The sequence below is a fragment of the Sylvia atricapilla genome, chromosome 20, assembly GCF_009819655.1.
Source record: "Sylvia atricapilla isolate bSylAtr1 chromosome 20, bSylAtr1.pri, whole genome shotgun sequence".
In the NCBI taxonomy this organism is placed as follows: Eukaryota; Metazoa; Chordata; class Aves; order Passeriformes; family Sylviidae; genus Sylvia; species Sylvia atricapilla.
Window position 1 is genome coordinate 1,007,372 of NC_089159.1, and position 20,321 is coordinate 1,027,692.

At 51.0% G+C, this 20,321-nt stretch overlaps 1 protein-coding gene across 3 annotated transcripts in view; it reads left to right on the top strand.

Moving 5' to 3' along the window:
- Window positions 1-20,321, top strand: part of CALN1 (calneuron 1) — a 136,597-nt gene that overhangs the window by 108,195 nt on the left and 8,081 nt on the right. For all 3 annotated transcript variants that reach the window (XM_066333112.1, XM_066333113.1, XM_066333114.1), the window contains one exon: window positions 18,691-18,844. In XM_066333112.1, the coding sequence (XP_066189209.1) occupies window positions 18,691-18,844 (154 nt within the window). The remainder of the gene's footprint in view (window positions 1-18,690; window positions 18,845-20,321) is intronic.

Here is a 20,321-nt window from a genome sequence, read left to right on the forward strand (position 1 = left end):
TCTGCATCTCCCGGGAGAGTCATGGAATATCCTGAGCTGGAAGGGAGCACAGGGAGCATCCAGTGCAGCCCCTGGCCCGGCACAGACACCCAACAATCCCACCCTGGGCATCCCTGGGAGCTCCTGGAGCTGTGGCAGCCTCAGGCTGTGCCCATTCCCTGGGCAGTGCCCAGCACCCTCTGGGGGAAGAACTTTTCCCTGAGATCCACCCTAAAAAGCCAGAGCATGGATTTGCCACCTTGCCTTGTTCCCCGTGGAGCACCCAGGGAGCATGTTTTCCTTTTTCCAGTCAGTCATTTTACCAGGAAATGTTGGTTGCTGGGGGAAAAGAAATGTTTTGTGGTTTTAGATTTGATTTTGTGCCCCTCTCCTTTTGCCCTTGGGGGTGACCATTGTGCCTTGGATTCTGCCTAAAGCCAGGCTTTGGAGTCCAGTGCACTGCTGGGATGTATGTTCAACACTTCCAGATAACCCAGACAATGCAGACACCTGGATTTGTGTTTAATTCCTATCTGAGCCTTGGCCATGGCTTCCCACATGGGAAGACTTGCTCCATTCTCCCTGGAAAGCACTCAGCTGCTTTGTTTTGCTATTTGGGTGTTTTTTCCTACTGCTTGGCTGACATTTCCTCCATCTTTCCTTTGCTTTCATGTGCCTGTGGAGCTGGGGATGGAGTCAGGAGTTCTTAGAAGGATTGCCAGGCAGGGAAGCAGCCTCAGTAATAAAAGGCATAAAAACAACCCACCTCCTAAACCAAATCCATTATTTCCTTGCTCACACACTGAAAATGCAAACTCAACTTATTAACTCAGCATTCACTCCTGATTCCATGATTTTATGTTTGCCTTTTGTATCCATAATATCCATTTTCCACTTTCATAACACCCAAAAAAAAAAAAAAGAGAAAAAAATCCCTTCCCAATCCCGCCCTCTTTGTTCTCCTCTGTTTGCAGCCAGTCTGACTCAGCAGGAGCACATCTGGAGCTCAGCTGCAGCTGTGCTCCCAGCCTGCTGTGGGACTTTTGGGGAGTCTCAGCCCTCCCACGCTGAATCTGAGGCAGTAACTGCAGCTCGTTGCAGATAACGCTCTGCCAGAATGGAACTTTGATAAACAAGTTGCTTTTCCTTTTTGTTTCCAGTGGGAAATTGGATGTGCAGTCCAAAGTATTAAACTGCACATTTCGAAAGAGGGATTGTCCTGGAATCCAGTGAACTTGAGGCTTTGGGATCAAAGGGGTTTGTATAAAATAACACATTGTGACAAGGGGATGGGTTTGCATCAATGACCTGTGTTATCCATTCCAATGAGCCAAATTTCCATGGATAAGGAGACAAAAAATCTTAGGGGGAGGCAAAAAACTCATGTGGTGTCAGGTTTTCCTGGTGGTCGCCAGTTTAATTCCCACCAGTCCTTAAAATGCAGGAAAATGGCACAATTCCCCAAAATGTAAAAAAAACCCCACTTGGCCCAACAGTTCCTGGATTCAAGAGAAATGTAAAATGTAGCTCATTAAATCACAGAATCATAAAATCACAGAACTATAAAATCATGGAATCGTAGAATTATAGAATCATAGAACATTGGAATCACAGCCTCATGGAATCATAGGATCATGGAACCATGGAATCAGGGAATAATGGAGTCATAGCATTATGGAATAATGAAATCACAGAGTCATGGAATCATTACATCATAGAATCATGGAACTGTGGATTCACAGTATTATGAAGTCATAGAATCATGGAATCCCAGATTCATGGAATCCTTGAATGGTTTGGACTGGAAGGGACCTTAAAACTCCCCCTTTTCCAGCCTGTGCCTCACAGTGTGAAACAGCTACAAACTGAGAAGGGCTCCTTGAGAAGCAGCCTTCCCTTCTCCAGGGCCAGCAGGGAGTTTCTGGAGTTTCTCCTTGATATCCCAGCAGGCAGGTTGAGATCCAAAAGCAGATCTGGCACCCCAGGGGCAGCAGGGATCAGCCAAGGCAGGCTGAGGGATCCGTGAGTCTGGTAAGGAACTGAGGCTGGAGCCATCCCAGCTCCTCTCAAAGCCAGCAGCAATCTGGAGCAGAGCTTTCTCTTCCCAATGGGATTTTATGGACACACATCCCTAGGCACTGGTGCACGGAGAAGGTGGGAATCCTGACTCCTGGATCATAGCTAACATTGCTTCCCTGTGCTCTGACTGTTCCCACCTGGCTGCTGGACAGATCCCTTGGATACACTGGTACAGCACATTGTCCTGAAGAGCTGAATCCCTCTTGAGGCCGGAGCTGTTGAGTGTTATTAACACCTACCTGGGTTAGGCAGAAGAGGAAGGAAGACACTGATGCTTTTCCAGCTTAAAAACCTTGGAGGATCAAAATTTCAGCTGTAGGAGGGAGCACTGAGGAAAGGGAACCACTGCTATGAGACAGGGAGCAGGACACCAGCGGGGCCATTTCCAGTGGGGTACCAGTTTCACCCAGCTGCACCAGAATGGGGATTGTGCTCCTTTTCCTGCCATCCCAGGGGCTTTTCCTGCAGATTTGCTCTCCAGTAGGAGCTGTGAGCCCGGGGACAGCTGACTCTAGGGTGAAGGTGGCTGATTTCTCCATCTGGATGGTGGCCAGGCTGGTTCCAGTCTCTGTTCCCCTCACTTTTGGGAGACAGGCACAGGCAGAAGGATGTGGAAAACACCCGGGATGCTCCAGGGGCTGTAGAAGAAAGATGTTGTTCTTGATGCTCGTCCCTGGTACCCTCCTTCCATGGCAAAATAAACACGGAGTAACACCAAACCTGTTCCACACTGGGCATTCCTGGAGCTTGGAAAGGGCTGCACCGCTCAGAAATGAGACCCTGAAGATATTTTCAGCAGATCCATGGGAATGTTGGCTCAGCCCTCAGCAGTCAAAGAGCAGGTGGAAAACTGGGAAAGAATGAGAAAGGAATTGGGAAAAAACCAGCGCGTGGTGTGTGTTCTTTTCTTGGATCTCATTGGGATCTGCTCCACCCTGTTGTAGAAGGCAGATAGTGGGATGGGAGAAGTTAATGATGAGGAAACCTTCATGAATTCCAGGTCGTGCTTCCTCAAGAGGAAACTTTGGTGGCTAAAAAGAAGAAACTTAAATGGATAAAAAGAAGAAACTTAGGTGGAGAAAAAGATAACTGGGTTATCTTTTCTCTGTCGGAATTTGGGAAGGTGATGAGTGGAGCTGGGGAGGGTACAAGTGAAACAGGAGACACTTTCAGAGCAAGCCCAAGGAGAGGATTTCTCCTGCAAGGTGTGAAATTTTCTGACAGCACAAGTTGGATGTGCTGGAAGTTCACGGAACTTCCCAAAATAACTTGGCAAATTATTCACTTGAGGTCTTTTCTGCTTCTCCTCTGCAGTGAAGGTGGGATTCTTCTACTGACATCTACTCTCAACCTGCCCATGCACGTGTCCATCCGTGCGTTATTACATCCACTAGGAGGAAAACTTCCCAAAGAAACAGATGGAATTTAGGGAATATTAAAAGAGAACATTATGCTCTTTTTCCTTTCATGAGACATACAAATAGCAGCTGTGTTAGACCCTCATCTTGAACATCAGCAGTCCAGACCCCACAGTTCCCCCACCACCAGTGGAGAAAATGAGCTCAGATGTTCTCTGAAAGCCAACACTATCTCTTTCCTCTTCCAGCATTCAATATTTCCTCTTCCAACAGCCAATGTTTCCTCTGCCAGCATTCAATACTTCATTAGGAATTTGCTTCTCATCGACTTCTAAAGCCCACCATTGCCCCAGAATGGCCCTGGAGTGATGGATTGCGCCATTAGCATCTAATTGTGGGATAAAACCTCCAATTGATCCTCCCAGAGGCAACAGAAAATTCCAATTCAGGCCATCACTTTTTATTTTTCTTGCATAAATTACAGTCAGAACTAACGATGTCTGGGGATTCCTTCTGCCTTTCCTTTTGTTCTGCAGTTAGCGACGTCTGCATCTTCCTGGGAATTTATCCCATTCCACTGATCTGGAAGTCTCTACCCAGACTGAAGTTAGAAGCAGAAATGTGATATAAGGGTGGGAGGGACTTCCTGACCTTTGGGCTTGCTGGGACTGCTGTTGTGTCTCCTAAGGAACCTCAGCACCAGCCCTGGCACCGCTGCACAGAGAATCCCAGGATCACTGGGGCTGGAAAAGCCCTCCAAGATCACTGGCCCCACCCTGTGCCCCTTCCCCACCTTGTCCCCGGCCCAGAGCACTGAGGGCCACTTCCTTGGGCACCTCCAGGGATGGGGACTCCAAACCTCCCTGGGCAGCCCCACCAAGGCCTGACCATTCCTCCTGATGTCCACCCTGAGGCTCCCCTGGCCCAGCCTGAGGCCGTTCCCTCTCCTCCTGTCCCTGTTCCCTGGAGCACAGCCCGACCCCCCCGGCTGTCCCCTCCTGTCAGGGAGTTGTGCAGAGCCACAAGGTTCCCCCTGAGCCTCCTTTTCTCCAGGCTGAGCCCCTTTCCAGCTCCCTCAGCTGCTCCTGGGGCTCCAGCCCCTTCCCAGCTCTGTTCCCTTCTCTGGACATGCTCCAGCCCCTCGGGGTCTGCATTGTCCTGAGGGCCCAGGAGTGACCCCAGGGTTTGAGGGGTCTCAGCAGTGCCCACATCCCTGGGTCACCCTCCCAAGCCCATTTTGCATCTCCTCTTGTTCTCCATCTCTGTGGGAATGCTTCAGTCTGGGACCACAACCTCTGAGCCCCAATGACAGAGTCTGAGGGAAACCTGCAGGAATTAAGAAACAAACAACAGCATAAAGAGTTGGGCTGTTTTGATTTAAAATGCAGCACCCAGAGAAAGGCCAGAGCTACCTGGATCGCTTCACCTGATGAATTATTTATGTCTAATGACAACAACGCTCTGACTCAGTGCTGGTATTTGAAGCAGGACTTCAGATCACCCAAGACTCACAAACCACACTCTGTCAAAAATTCCTTTCTTCCCCAAACCCATTTCTCACCTGTAGGAATATTTCAGATATGTTTTCACAAAGCTGCCTGACTTGTAATTAGCAAGTGCTCACACAACAAACTATTAAAGAGCAATTAGCTGAGGGAAATTTATCGGAGCTGTTTGCAGGGCTGAGGCAAGGAGTGATAACATTTCCTTGATGGAGGCATGTCAAATTTACACAGCCAAATCCCGGAAACTTATCGACTCCTCAGGATCCCCTGTGATGCCGTTAATTTTAGGGAGTTTTCATTAGCACCTCTAAAGAGCAGCTAACAGTAGCACCTATTCCCAGGATGTCTTTACCCATCCTCTGCAGCATGTGTTGCTTTGGCTCTTTGAGCTCGGAAAGAAGCAGATTCCTCTTTGTTCTCCCAGATCCTGAGCACCTCATTTATATCCATTCCTTTATTAATTGACAGAATATATAAACTGAAGACTAAGTTTTATTCCTTCTCAGTGCATATAGCATTGCCTTGTCAACTCTGATAACTTCTCTCTTCCCAAATCATTTGAAAATTATGCATGAATGCTGCAAACTGCTTCAAATTATGTTTTGCAATGGCTTCCTTTTAATTACATCAGTTCTGATGGATATGGATGTGCACACACACATCCAGAGCACTTCTGGGGGCTCAGGGACTCCTTTCCTTGCAGCTCTTTCCAGCTTTTCCCTTGGAGAATCAACAACAGCATCAGACTTCTCTACCCAGAGCATGCAGAGGGAAAGAAAGGGTTTAATACAGAAGGTGGCAGAGTCTGTTGTGAACTTCTGTAAATTTGAGTCAATTGACCACGAGGCCAAAAAGGGAAAAACCACAAATGGATTAAAAAAACAAAACAAAACAAAACAAACCAACAAAAACAAAAAAACCCAAAAAACCCCAAAACCACCAACAAAACCAAAACAAAACCCTGAAGAATCCACATTTCCACTTACTGGGAAAAAATATCAGTGAGAAATGGACCTCTTTTGATGCCTAAGCTCCAAGCCGATATGACAGAGTCTGCTTACCTTATCTCTCTGATAAAATCCAGGTGCACTTGACACACTCAGGTAGAGAGCAGATATTTCAGGCTGGCTCCAGCACTGACAGCAAAATTAATCCACAGTAAATGAGCAGGTTACAGAGGGACCACAGAGATGATGAAATACCAGGCTTGGAGCAGCCTGGTCCAGTGAAGGTGTCCCTGCCCAGGGCAGGAGATGATTTTAAGGTCCCTTCCAACCCAAACCATTCTGGGATTCAGCAATTCTGAGTTATCAAAGAGCAGCAGCTCTCGTGCATTTTAGATTGTTCCTTTCTTTTTGCTTTTCTCTACCCACTCTTGGTGAAATTGGCTGTTGTGAAATGATTCTTAGGGCAGCAAAACATTAAATTTTGTCAGAAAATGACAATGCAGGTGGTGGGGGACACTCCGAGGGCAGCAAAGCACAACTTCCCCTCGGTGTGGCAAACAGGACAGAAAAGGGGCAGAAAAGGAGCCACTCGAAACCCTCAGCAGATGTGGATTTCTCTCTCCTGAGAGATTTCAAACCAGGATGAAGCACTCCAGAAAAGGTGTCAGAGATGACAGGAGCTGATGAGCTGGAACAGCTGCCCAGGGAGCACAGACATCCTGCAGGGAAAGGCAGCGTGCTGTGAGCAGGGAAAACAGAAAACTTGACATGTGTCACCAAGGAAAAGGGAAAAGGACTTTATGGAGCTGGTGCTGGAGCCTGACCCCGGGCAAGGAAAGGAGCAGGACCTTTCCAAAGGGCTCTCCTGCAGCCCAGCACTGGGGGTGTCACCCCTGAGAGCTGGGGGGATCCATCAGGCCTGACCCCAAACCCACAGGGTCACTGTGTAGGGCAGGAATGCAGCAAGATTTGCATTTGTTCAGACAAACGAGCAAAGTTCAAGATAAATCCTTGGCAAGCTCAACCCCTCCCCTCACACAGCACACAGATGGACGGGATCCCAAATACCCAGGGATCACAATCCCATTGGGCCTTGAGCAGAGACTTTGTCCTCTGCAAATGGAGCTCTGAAGATGTTCCAGGTCTGGGCTGGAGGGAAGGCACAGGACAGCCTGGCTTTGCAGCCTGGTCCTTCTTCCCCTGACTGTCACAGGACTGATTTCAGCCTCTGTCCTCAACTTTTTCGTCTGGAAAATCTGCAAATTTTTATTTTGCAAAAGAAGGAATTTCTCCAGCAGATGGAACGGGGTGAAAATGCTGTTGTTGAGCCAAGGCTCTTAGGCAAATAACAAACATTAAGTAACATTTGCAAAGGAACTGCACTCAGGGACTGCTGAAACCAATACTGGACTCAGGGACTGATGAAATTAAGATTCCTTTCAGGCAAAAGGCCACCCCAAAGTTGATGCTGGTGTCCCTCACAACAGGTTCTTCTTCCAGGGATGGAATGGATCACATCAATAAATGCCATTTCTCCTGGTCCCTGCCAGGATGAGTGTCTGCAGTCAGCTCGAGTCCAGCTCCAAGGTCCTTCCCTCTCACCATTAGGCCTCTAATTAGTCAAGTTTTAATGAACTCCAGGCTCAGACTTTTCATAAATCAGTGACATTTCCTATTAGAAAAATATCCCTGCTCAAGCTGTGGCAGGTTCATTCCTTCTCCAGAGCTGGGGCAGAAGCTGAGGACTCCAGGGTTGTAATGAGCGGGATTTTATTGACACATTTAATAATTTGGTGAGAAAATTGGATTGGTACCTGCAGAGCAGAGGAGGCTTCAGCAAGGCTCCAGATGAGGTCCTTGGCCCAGTGGGATGACGAGAAATAGGGAATTATTGGAGGGGAATGGTGTGGTGTCAGGAGGAATCAGTGAGCGAGGAAGATTTCAGTATGGCATAAGGCTTATTTTCCATATCCAGCACCACAGAGTGACAGGATGGTTTGGGTTGGAAGGGACCTCAAAGCCCACCCAGTGCCACCCCTCCCATGGGCATGGACACCTCCCACTGTCCCAGGCTGCTCCAAGCCCCAGTGTCCAGCCTGGCCTTGGGCACTGCTAGGGATCCAGGGGCAGCCACAGCTGCTCTGGGCACCCTGTGCCAGCCCTGCCCACCCTGCCAGGGAACAATTCCTGCCCAGTATCCCACCTAACCCTGCCCTCTGGCAGTGGGAAGCCATTCCCTTGTCCTATAACTCCAGGCCCTTGTCCAAAGTCTCTCTCCATCTTTTCTGTCAGATCCTTCAGGCACTGCAAGGCCACAATGAGCTCACCCTTCTCTTCCCCAGGTGAACATTCCCAGCTCTCCCAGCCTCTGCTCCCAGCAGAGCTGCTCCTTCCCCAGTGTACTGGGCTCTGTTTGGAAGCCCAGCTCTGATTTGCCCCCAGGTGCTGTCCCTGCTGCAGCAAGGCACAGGGTGAGGGAGCTGAGCTGCCATGTGACAATTTATTCAGTTAATTTTAGTGGAACAAGAGCCCTTAAGTGTCACTGAGCTAAATATTTCTCTAATTCATGTAGAACTGAAGTGCAGTTAGCAGCCTGATGTCACGGGCCTGGGGCAGAGCTCTCTCCTGTGATGTGGCTGTTCCAAGGTGGGAGCTCAGGATGGGATGGGGCTGAACTCTCCTGCCTCGGTGAAAGTCCCCAGCTGGCAGGGCAGGCTCAGGCTGGATTTTGGGAAAGGTTCTTCCCCCAGAGGGTGCTGGCACTGCCCAGGCTCCCCAGGGAATGGACACAGCCTGAGGCTGCCACAGCTCCAGGAGCTCCCAGGGATGCCCAGGGTGGGATTGTTGGGTGTCTGTGCAGGGACAGGGGCTGCACTGGATGTTCTTGGGGGCCCCTTCCAGCTCAGGATATTCTGTGATTCTACATTCAGCTCCCCAGAGACTCATAGTCAGATCTGCCATAAAGGATACCCCAAGATAAAAGATGATCCAAAGGCATTTATTTATTGTGATATAGCACAGCAAAATCTGATGATTGGGCAGTTCAGACAAGGAAGGGAAGGAAAATTCACTGGACCTGCTCCATCTGATGTTCCCTCTGTTCTGAGGAACCTCTTGAGTTCACCTGTCCCATGTTCCTGGTGCAGATGATGGGATGCAGAGGCTGGTGCTGGGAGGGACCCACTGCATTCCCAGTGGGCTCCAAACAAGTATGTGGAGCTCCTAAATGCGTTTCCAATCTGCACCATCCCTGCTTGTCCCCAGGAGGAGTTTCCTAGGTGAGCTCTTCCCACATTTCACCTGCACTGTGCTGTGGGATCACCTGTGCTGGGGCCCAGCTCTGCTCCTGCTTTCCCTGTGCTCATTGACCCCAGTATGGAGGTGCCAGTGCTCCCTCCTTGGTGCAGGCTGAGTCAGGCATTAAAATCACTTGGCTGAAGTTTATTTTTCAGCACTGACAGCTGATCTGTATTTTCTGCTCTCTCTGTTATTGGTAGCTGCCAGGAACTCACAAATGCCAAGTGGATTGCTGGAGGGGACTTCAGAAGTGATCACCTTGTTTGTAGCATGGCAAGGAAAAAAATCATGGACTCCCAGCACTGGAGCAACTGAGCAGACACTCCAGGCTTTAGTTTTGATGTCGTGGTTTTCAGCTGAATTAATCTTGCTTTCAGACAATGGTTGCTTAGTGGAGAGCAAAAGGTGACATAAAAATAATTACAACATGCAAATACAAGGAAAGACAAATCCACATCCCAGCACAAGGTGACAGCAACAAATCCAAAATATTCATATAATTTCTGTCCTTATTTCCTTCCTTCCTTCCCATTCTCTGTGCTTTGGTGCACCAGCACCAGTTTTTCACACCCTCTGCTCTGGAATTGCTGAACTGAGCTGCAGCAGGGGAGAGTTTTTGCACTGTGCTTCTGTCTCCAGCTGAATTTGAGATTCACTGACTTCCCTCAGGGCTCTTGACTTGTCAGGAGAAATCCATGGCAGGCCCCAGGGGAGCTCCACCGTCACCTCTCAGCAGATGTGTGATGGTGGGAGCCAGGGGCTTTGTGGGGCCGATGGGATGGGCTTTAGCTGGTTTCTGCAGCTGGGGGGAGGTTGGAAACCAGCCCTGAATGTGGTGTTTGTGTGCTGGGGCTGGGACACACTGAAGGTGGCACTTCCATCTCCTCTCTCTCAGCTCCTGGGCCCCATTAGCAACATCAAGAACGTCTGGCATTTCAATTTTGTTATTTCTTCCTTCTCCTTAGAAAGTGTCAGTTTGACGAATCATGACTTTTCCCTGCACAGATGAATTTCTCCTGCTTTAGGTGAATTTCTCACTGTGACAAAAAATGCTCTTTTCAATATTTCATGTCTTGCAAATGAGAAGGTGCCAGTGCTGAGGTCCTGAGATATTCCAGACCATGTGATGTCAGCTCAGATATAAAAGCCAAGAAAAGGGGGAAGAAGGGGGAATTTGTTATTTACAATGCTTGCCTTTGGGGTAACCACTCCAGGAACTGAAGTCCTTCCTGGGAAGTGGCTGAACATCACCTGCTGATGAAAGTATAAAATAGAAAACTTTGGGATTTTTCTCTTTTCCCTTTTGCTTTAGAGGGTGGGCAGGACTGGCACAGGGTGCCCAGAGCAGCTGTGGCTGCCCCTGGATCCCTGGCAGTGCCCAAGGCCAGGCTGGACACTGGGGCTTGGAGCAGCCTGGGACAGTGGGAGGTGTCCCATGGCAAGGATGAACTTTGAGGTCCCTTCCAACCCAACCCATTCTGGATTCTATCTTGGCTCTGGCTGGTGCTGCACAGCAGGATTAGGAGCTCTCTTTGCTGCCTCATTGTTACTATATTTTGTTAACCACCGACAGCAGTGTCAAGGATGCCCCAAGTCCCCCACAGCAGCTCTGTGTCTGCCTTGTAAAGCTTTTATTAATTATTGTGTCCTTTGTGCGGTTCAGGAACAGGTCTCATCTTCTAATCCACTTCTCCCGGCATTCTCAAAACATTTGTAGCTGTTAAGTAAAAAAATTGTTCTCCTTTGGCTGAGGGCTTTCAGGAGACAGCAGCAGCAGGGCCCATTCATTCACCTCACTCGGGTTTCTGCTCCTCATCCCATCCAGGAGCAGATTAAAGACGTTTCTCCAGGCAGGGATCCGCAGCAGCCTGGGAAAAATGGGGAAAAGGCCCGAGGTCAATCTGCTTGGTGGGACAGACAGGGGAGGTTTCAGCGAGGCCTCGGTCCCCCTCACTGCTCAGTGTCCCCTCACTGCTCAGTGTCCCCTCACTGCTCAGTGTCCCCTCACTGCTCAGTGTCCCCTCACTGTTCAATGACCCCTCACTGCTCAGTGTCCCCTCACTGTTCAATGACCCCTCACTGCTCAGTGTCCCCTCGCTGCTCAGTGTCCCCCTCACTGCTCAGTGTCCCCTCGCTGCTCAGTGTCCCCTCGCTGCTCAGTGTCCCCCTCACTGCTCAGTGTCCCCTCGCTGCTCAGTGTCCCCTCACTGCTCAGTGTCCCCTCGCTGCTCAGTGTCCCCTCGCTGCTCAGTGTCCCCTCACTGTTCAATGACCCCTCACTGCTCAGTGTCCCCTCACTGCTCAGTGTCCCCTCACTGTTCAATGACCCCTCACTGTTCAATGACCCCTCACTGCTCAGTGTCCCCTCACTGTTCAATGACCCCTCACTGCTCAGTGTCCCCTCACTGCTCAGTGTCCCCTCACTGTTCAATGACCCCTCACTGTTCAATGACCCCTCACTGCTCAGTGTCCCCTCACTGTTCAATGACCCCTCACTGCTCAGTGTCCCCTCGCTGCTCAGTGTCCCCTCACTGTTCAATGACCCCTCGCTGCTCAGTGTCCCCTCGCTGCTCAGTGTCCCCTCACTGCTCAGTGTCCCCTCGCTGCTCAGTGTCCCCTCACTGCTCAGTGTCCCCTCACTGTTCAATGACCCCTCACTGCTCAGTGTCCCCTCACTGCTCAGTGTCCCCTCACTGTTCAATGACCCCTCACTGTTCAATGACCCCTCACTGCTCAGTGTCCCCTCACTGTTCAATGACCCCTCACTGCTCAGTGTCCCCTCACTGCTCAGTGTCCCCTCACTGTTCAATGACCCCTCACTGTTCAATGACCCCTCACTGCTCAGTGTCCCCTCACTGCTCAGTGTCCCCTCGCTGCTCAGTGTCCCCGTGTGTCAGCTCTGTCACTGCTGTCACAGGCCGCTGTGAGGTGTCCCCTCACCCTGCCTGGAGCAGCCATTCCCGCGTTCCCAGCCACAGCAGGTCCCCGGGCTGCAGGGCCCTGCTCTGCCCTGCTGGAGGAAGGATTTTTTCCCCGTGGGATATTTGGAGTTTTGGCAGAGCCCTCACAGCGATGTGCCCCCAAACCCCATTACTGTGCTGCCGGTGGCTGAGCCAAGGGGACACAGCTCAGGGTGACCTCTCCTGCCCCAGAGGGACACTCGGACAGCACCACCGGAGCACTTTTACCTCAGCCCACTGCTGCCTTTACCCCAGGGCAGGAATCCATGAGGACTCCGGGTCTGTGGGGAGGCAGAAGATGGTCACTGCCAAATGGGAATTCTCAGCTTCAGCCCTCATTAGATGTGAGGAATTTGCTTCCCCAGAGGCTCCCCCATGGCATGGAAGGGCAGGGGATACAGCCCTCGTGAGGGGTTCCCTTTGATTAGGGTCAGCCTGGGGGAGGCCTGGCAGCCCAAAACCCACAAATTGTTGGGGCCTCTTAATTTGTGCTGCAGCCTCAGAGCATGCTCTAATTAAAACAAAACAAAACAAAATACAAAAAACCCAAACAAACAAAAAACTCCCACTGAACCACCACTTCTCTGTGTTTACTAAACTATTCCTAGTTAATTGAATGGGGCCAGGATTAATATTCCTGCTGTGTGTGCTGGGGAGGTGGTGCCTGTCACGGGACTCATTCCTCTTAGCCCCGTTTAAGAACTATTAGAGCCCAGCTGGGAAGTGGAGAGACACAGCCAAAGACCCACTCTCCTGAAATCATTGCCCCAAATTAGTCTGGGTCTAGTAAAGGCTGGAACTAGCCCCACTAAGGGGCGAGAGCAGCAGAGGGAATTTCATCTCCAGGAGGGAATTACAACTCCAGGTTTGTTCTTGGATGGAACACGGTTCCTTTGCAGCCCAGCCTCAGCAGCATTTCCCATCCCCAGAGCCAAATGTGTCCCCGTGTGTTCCCGGCAGGCAGAGGCCACACCAGCCCTGTCCCAGGAGACACGGAGCCAGCAGCTTTAAGGATGCTCCAAATCCACCCTGAGCATTATGGAATGTCCCGAGTGGGAAAGGGCCCCCAAGGACCATCGAGCTCCACTTCGGGCACTGCACAGGACAGCCACAAAATCCTCCCAAATCCCTGAGAACAATGAGGGCGTTCGGAGCCCAGCCCAGAGCAGTCTGTGACCCACAGACACCAGCGCCTCTGGCAGAGCCCCAGGGGCGCTCCTTGGTGATGCCATGGGGCAGTGTGAAGGGACACACTGCGGGTGCCCGGGGCCACGGGAGGCTGGAATTCTTCACCATTCCACAGTGCCAGCTCAGGCCGGGGTTATGTGACAGGTACGTGGGGTTAGGGCACTGTGAATGGGCACTTCAATCCGGCTGGAATTTGGCAGGGTGTGCTGGGAACACACCTTGAGTCCCCCACTCATTTGTCACCGTGTGTGCCTGGAAATTTGGAAAATATTTCATATGTTTCCATTTATATATATATTTGTGTGCATATGTATACATATTTTATACTTTACAGTTTATTATTATCATATCCCAGAGTCGTTTGGGTTGGAAGAAACCTTAACACCATAAAGTTTTAAACACCAGCCATGGCAGGGACACCTCCCACTGTCCCAGGCTGCTCCAACCCCAGTGTCCAGCCTGGCCTTGGGCACTGCCAGGGATCCAGGGGCAGCCACAGCTGCTCTGGGCACCCTGTGCCAGCCCTGCCCACCCTGCCAGGGAACAATTCCTGCCCAATCTCCCACCCAGCCCTGCCCCTGGGCAGTGGGAAGCCATTCCCTGTGCCCTGTCCCTCCAGCCCTTGTCCAAAGTTTCTCTCCATCTTCCTTCTTGGCTTCTTCGGGTCCTGGAAGGCCACAGTGAGCTCACCCCAAAGCATCTCTTCTCCAGGCTGAACAATCCCAATTTTCCCAGCCTCTCCTCACAGGAGAGGTGCCTCATCCCTCTAAGTAACTATAATAATAATAGTAATAATAATAGTAATGTGTAATAACAACAGTAACCATATTAGTAGTAATAATAACAATGACAACAACAATAATAGTATATAATTAGACAATACATTCCTCCGTACAAATACATCTATATGTGTGCACAAAGCCCAGCTGCTCTGCAGACTCCAGGTGTTTTTGGGGTCATATCCCCATTGTGGGATGGCCAGAGCCCTCTGCATCTGCCCTGGGGTTATTCAAGGCATGCAGAAGGTCTGAGGGTAAAACAAAGGCCTTGTTTGTTACTCAGATTGTCCAGAGCTGCCCCAAACAAGACATCAGTGAAACATGAACACGGTGCTTTGGGCCTGGTTTAGTGCTGGAATTGGGCTCAGGCCCATGGTTGGATTCAAGAATATTTTCCAGCCTAAATGATTCTTTGACTCTTTGAGGCTTTTGGGGTTGCAGAATTAATTTTCAGAACATGAGGAAAAAATCCTGTTCCACCTGGAGCCCTCAAGAGCCCCAGCTGACCTTTCCAGGTGGTTTGTGTGGGAAACCTGGATCTAAGTGCTCTCCCAGCTAAATCTGGGAGATTTAGAGCAGCCAGTCGCACCTCTTGCTGAGCCAAGTGGCTTTAAAAGACCCTGCAGGTCCCCAGAGAGGCCCTGCTCCCATCACTGCAGGGTCCCCCTGGCCTCACCCACCTGCAGGGCAGCGAGGCCACCCTGGCATTCCAGACAGGAGCCTCCCACTCCCTTGTTTTAAAGCTGAGCTGGTATGAAATGATCAGAAGTGTTATTTCAGCATTTATCTCCTGCAAGGCACAAGCCCTTCCCATTGGGCCATTCCTGCCCAGAGCAGGGGGACCCAGGCCAGGTTAGGACACAGGACTACCTGGGAATGGGGCTCTGCAGGCAAGGCAGACACAAATTTGGGGAGCTTCAATCAGAGAGACTCAAGGAACTGAAGTAGGGATTCGTTCCCTGAAGGAATTTTAAGTGAAGAAGAAAGTTACAGGCTGGATTGGATCAGGTCCACTTTCCTTTCCAGATATCTCATGGGATAACATCCTCCAGCTTTTCCTTCAGGAGCTCCACTGCCCTGGTGCTCTCCATAGCTCCCACTCACAGCAGCACCTGGAGCCTGAGCCTCAGCAGTTTGTGTTTCACTGCTCACAGCAGATTATTCCAAGGCTCACAAGCAGCTCCATTGATTTTTCCTAATTATAAATCCTATAGAAAGTTTCCAGCTTGCCACAGTCCCCATTTTGCTCCCTGCAGAGTCAATAAAAGTTAAGAGTTGCTCCCTGGTTCCTGTCATTACCACAATAAAACCCGGAGTAATTGAAAAGTGAATCAGGGAAATTGCTGGGTTGGAGAGCAGTGATAATTGGAATGACTTGGGAGCCCAAGCAGAGCTTGTCCCTGCCTGCCCCGAGCTGGAGCCATCCTGGACACTGCCAGGGTGACACAGAGCTCAGGGAGGGTGGGTGTCCTGCATGGAGTAAAGCAGGAGCAAGGACCGTGCTCCTGCCAAGAGACCAAAATCTCTGCATAAATTCACAGATTGACAGAAATGTTCTGACTTGGAAGGGACCCCCAAAGATCATTGAGTCCAACTCCTATGAGCCAACGAGGGTGATTTTGAGTCTCATCTGAGGTTGTTACACTTCCTAAAAGATACGAATGACAACAAAGCAATAAAAAAAAAAAAGATAATTTCTCTCTCTATTAGCATAGCATTGGAGATGCAGCAGCAGTTGAGCATTTGTCAAGAGAACAATTCCTTCCCTCCAGACAGATTTTATCTGGTACAGGAAGACCCCAAACCCCTCAAGTCATTACTGCTGGCACAATTTGAGGATGAGCTGATCCCCAGAGCTGTGTTTGTGCTCCAGCCTGGAGCAGAGGCAGCAGGACAGAAAACTCTGCAAAGGCTTTCTAGTGGCAATGACGGGAGAGAGGGAGAGCAGCAAAGACTGAGAGGCTGAGGGAGCTGGGGATGTGCAGCCGGGGAAGAGGAGGCTGTGCAGGGACCTCCCAGCACCTCCCGGGGTCAGGCGGGGACACAGGAAAGGCACAGAGGGACCCTGCACCAGGAACTGGAGTGACAGGACACAAGGAATGGGGTTGAACTGAAGGAGAGCAAGTTTGGATGGGATATTAGGGAGGAATTGTTCCCTGGCAGGGTGGGCAGGGCTGGCACAGGGTGCCCAGAGCAGCTGTGGCTGCCCCTGGATCCCTGGCAGTGCCCAAGGCCAGGCTGGACACTGGGGCTTGGAGCAGCCTGGGACAGTGGGAGGTGTCCCTGCCGTGGCAGGGGTGGCACTGGGTGGGTTTTAAGGTCCTTCCAACCCAAACCAGTCTGGGATTCTCATCAGTCCTGAGCTGAGATTTTCTTCCCTGACCACTGCTCATTGCACAGATGTGAAACCATTCATCCTCCAAGGGGTTAATGAAGTGCACTTTGCTTAATCTGGGCCCTGCAATATTCCCATCTATCCCCGTGGGTGCAGGCAGTTTGGCACATATCCAATCTGGTTTTACCCAGCATTCACAGAAACACCAATTTCTCCAATTCCCACCACTTATTTCCTGCGCTGATCCCAACCCTGCTGCAGGAAATGTGCAGGGAAGTGGACAGCAGGGACCAGAGACAAAGGTCCTGGCTCTGTCCAGATGAAAAGCATTTCTGTGAGTAGCAGGGCTGATGGGTTTGGTGTTTCTGCTGTCCTTGTTCCTCAGGGATTCTGCTAAAAATAGTGAGCACCCCATTGTCACCAGTGGCTCCTTGGTGCCCAGTTCAAAGCTGGGCTGCAAATCCCCCCGGGATTTAATCACCAATTTCCATCCTTCTTTGTTGTGCATGAACAAATCTCACCAGCCCTGCTCTGCTGTCTTTAATGTTGAAAAGTGAGCAGCTGTGCTCTTCACATCCTGTTCCATGACAAAAAACATTTCTCCTGGCAACTGGAGGTGTGGAAATTCGGGATAATTCCTCTGGTTGCCTTGCAGCAGTGCTGGGCATGTTGCTGGAGGTCTGCAGGGGGCACTGAAGCTGCCCAGGGTTCCCAGCCCTTCTGTGCTGTGCTGATTGCATGGGGATAAATCCAAGGATTTCTCACCCAACACCCCATCCTGCATTCCTTTGGAGTCTTCATCTGGGGAAACTCCAACCTGAAACTGAGCCCCTTCCTGACTCTATCCATATGGCAAATCCATAATTCCATCCCCGTAGTCATTCCCTACCTGCAGGAGCAGCCCCTCAGTGTGTGGTGACCTCATTCCACCCCAGGAGGGCTGATGCTCATCCTCTGCTCATCTCTTCCAGTTCCTGGCTCAGGGAATTCTCTGAGGCCAATACAGATCTGAGGTTTGCTGTAGTTTGTGAGTTTGGTTTTCTGCCTTTGGGGAATCAGGATCACAGAAAGGTTTGGGCTGGGAGGAACCTTAAAGCCCATCCAGTGCCACCCCAGCCATGGCAGGGACATCTCCCACTGTCCCAGGCTGCTCCAAGCCCCAGTGTCCAGCCTGGCCTTGGGCACTGCCAGGGATCCAGGGGCAGCCACAGCTGCTCTGGGCACCCTGTGCCAGCCCTGCCCACCCTGCCAGGGAACAATTCCTGCCCAATCTCCCATCCAGCCCTCCGGCAGTGGGAAGCCATTCCCCTTCTCCTGTCCTGCCTGGTTTGTCCTGCTCTCCTCAGGCTGGGGAAGGAATAGGAATTTTCTGCTGCACCTCCACTCTCCAGGGACAGAAGTGGGTGTGAGTTGGCATTGGCTTCCTTCCACTGGGGCATTGAACCAGAGGGGTTTGGCCTTTTGGGTGTCCTGAGGGTGGCTGGGGTCTCAGACGGGTTGGAGGAGCCCTGGAGGGCCCTGTCTGCTGTCCATGAACCCTTCTGGGGCTGTAAGGCCTCAGTTCGAGGGGCTGGAGAGTGGAGGAGCTTCTGCAGCTCTCAGAAAACTCATCAGGACTTGGAACATCTCCATCCTTCTTTGCTAAACTCTGAGAGACTCTTCTGCTCCCCTGGCACTGCTCAGCAGCCAGGGTCTGTCTCCTCTCTGCTGCACCTTTAGCAGGGATTAATTAATATCACAAACTGCCCATGTTCAACATCCTTCTGGGGCAAAATTGGAATTGTGGGTTTACCACTTGGTTGGTATAAGAACAGCATTTCCTGCTGGATCTACAACAGACATCATCTCAGAGGCAAGTGTCCTCTGCTTGTTCCTCCCACCCAGGCACAACTGGGGTAAAAAAGGAAGGTAAAAAAGGGGGTTGTGTCTCATGAAGGTGTGAGAGCTACCTGGGCAATCCGTGAGGGTTTTCTCTTTGTTGGGATGGACTGGATTGCTGCCTCTCCAGCCTGGGAGGCCACCCCTGGCACAGGGCTGTGTTTCTCTGCTGCTCCACCAGTGCCAAGGCAGCTGGCCAGGGCAGCACCCATTTACAGCACTCACTGTTGGAGGGAAACCAACCCCAAAGAGCAGAACCCCACACCAGGGTGTTGAAATGAGGCTGATAAAACATGAATTGGGGATTGTGGCATTGCCCTCACGCCCCCAATTCATGTCTCCTCAGAGCCCCGTGCCCTGGGTGTAACTGGGCTGTCTCCCACAGTTTGACATGCAGAGGATAACGCTGGAGGAGCTGAAGCACATCCTGTACCACGCCTTCCGCGACCACCTCACCATGAAGGACATTGAGAACATCATCATCAACGAGGAGGAGAGCTTGAATGAGAACTCTGGCAACTGCCAAACGGAGTTTGAAGGTGAGAGAGGAAGTCCCTGGGTTTGTGTTCAGTTATCCTCTTCCTGTGCTTGTGAAAGTCGCTCTGAGCCGGGTGCATGGGGTTGGCAGGGAGTTATTCTGGAGTGAGGAACAAGGACACACAGAAAGCTCAAGAGCTGCCCTCAGACTTCTTCTCTCCCTCAATAAGCTGATGCTTTTCCAGGCACACTGAAGCACTGGGGGCTTTCCCCTCTCTCTGGTGGGATGCAGGCAGAGGGGTGTGTTGAGGTAAGTGTCTAAGCCAGGCTGAATTTCCCTACAGAAACGCCTTCATTTCTTTCATCCCATCATGGAGAGGCTTTACTGGCACGGACAGTACCAGTAGTGCCAAGCTCTGTTGGGCTCTTCCAAATCACAAAAAGGCTCCCAGGGAATAGCTGGGACAAGGCCTCTCCTCTTTCACACCAGCAGTAGTGGTGCATCCGTGCCCTGCTGCCCTGGGCACCTTTTGCTCTGAGCTGTCAGGACCTGCCTCAGCCAGCACAGCTCCTCTCAACACTTGAGAGTGAGAAGTCAAAGGCTGAGCCGTGCTTGGAGGCAGCCAGAGAAGAGGAAACACTTCCTTCCCTCAACAGAGCCACAGGGGATCAGGAGTTAGGATCAGACGCTGGGATCTGCAGTGGATTTTGTACTTGGACAGAGCTGACACTGACATTCCCCTTTTTACGCTACCTCAGAAGAAGCATTTTCATTTCCTTGGCCAGAGGAACTCATGCTGCTCCCAGGTATTGCTGCTTGGAACAACCAAATCTTTGTTATCCAGACTGTGGCTGCCCCTGGACCCCTGGCAGTGCCCAAGGCCAGGCTCATGGGGCTTGGAGCAGCCTGGGACAGTGGAAGGTGTCCCTGCCTGTGGAATGAGTTGGTTTTTAAGTTCCCTTCCAACCCAAATTGTTCTATGATTCTGTGAAATCATCTCAAGTGCAAAAGAGCCCAGGGAAATGGAACAGAGAAGGTCAGAGTTTGTGCCCTGGTAGAGCCACTGCATTTCCCACCCAGAAATCCCACTTTATGGAGACCATTTGGGGACATTTCTGACATTCTGTGGAGTCAAACAGCTCTGAAAGAGCAGAGACACAAAGCAGAGGATGAAGATACAGCTCAGTCCTTGGTCTGGCTGATGAATGGGATGCAGCAGCTCCATTCTCAGCCTTACCTCTGTCACTGCAGAGAAGCTAGAGGAGCACAGCTGAATTTTAAAAAACCTGCAGGAGGGAGGCAGCAGCAGCACTCTCTGAATCAGGCCAAGCAACAATTTTTGTGTTCCTCCCGGAGAGCAGCAGGAAGGAAGAGATGTTCCTTCCTTGCCTGGAGCTGTTGGTGCCCACTGACCTGCTGATCCCTGGGGACAGGAGCCAGCTGTCACTGCTGCAGGGTTTTGGGAGCTTGGCTGAACTATCCCAGAAAAAATCCTGGGTCCCAAATGCTCAGCATCTCATTTTGGAAGCTCCAGTTTC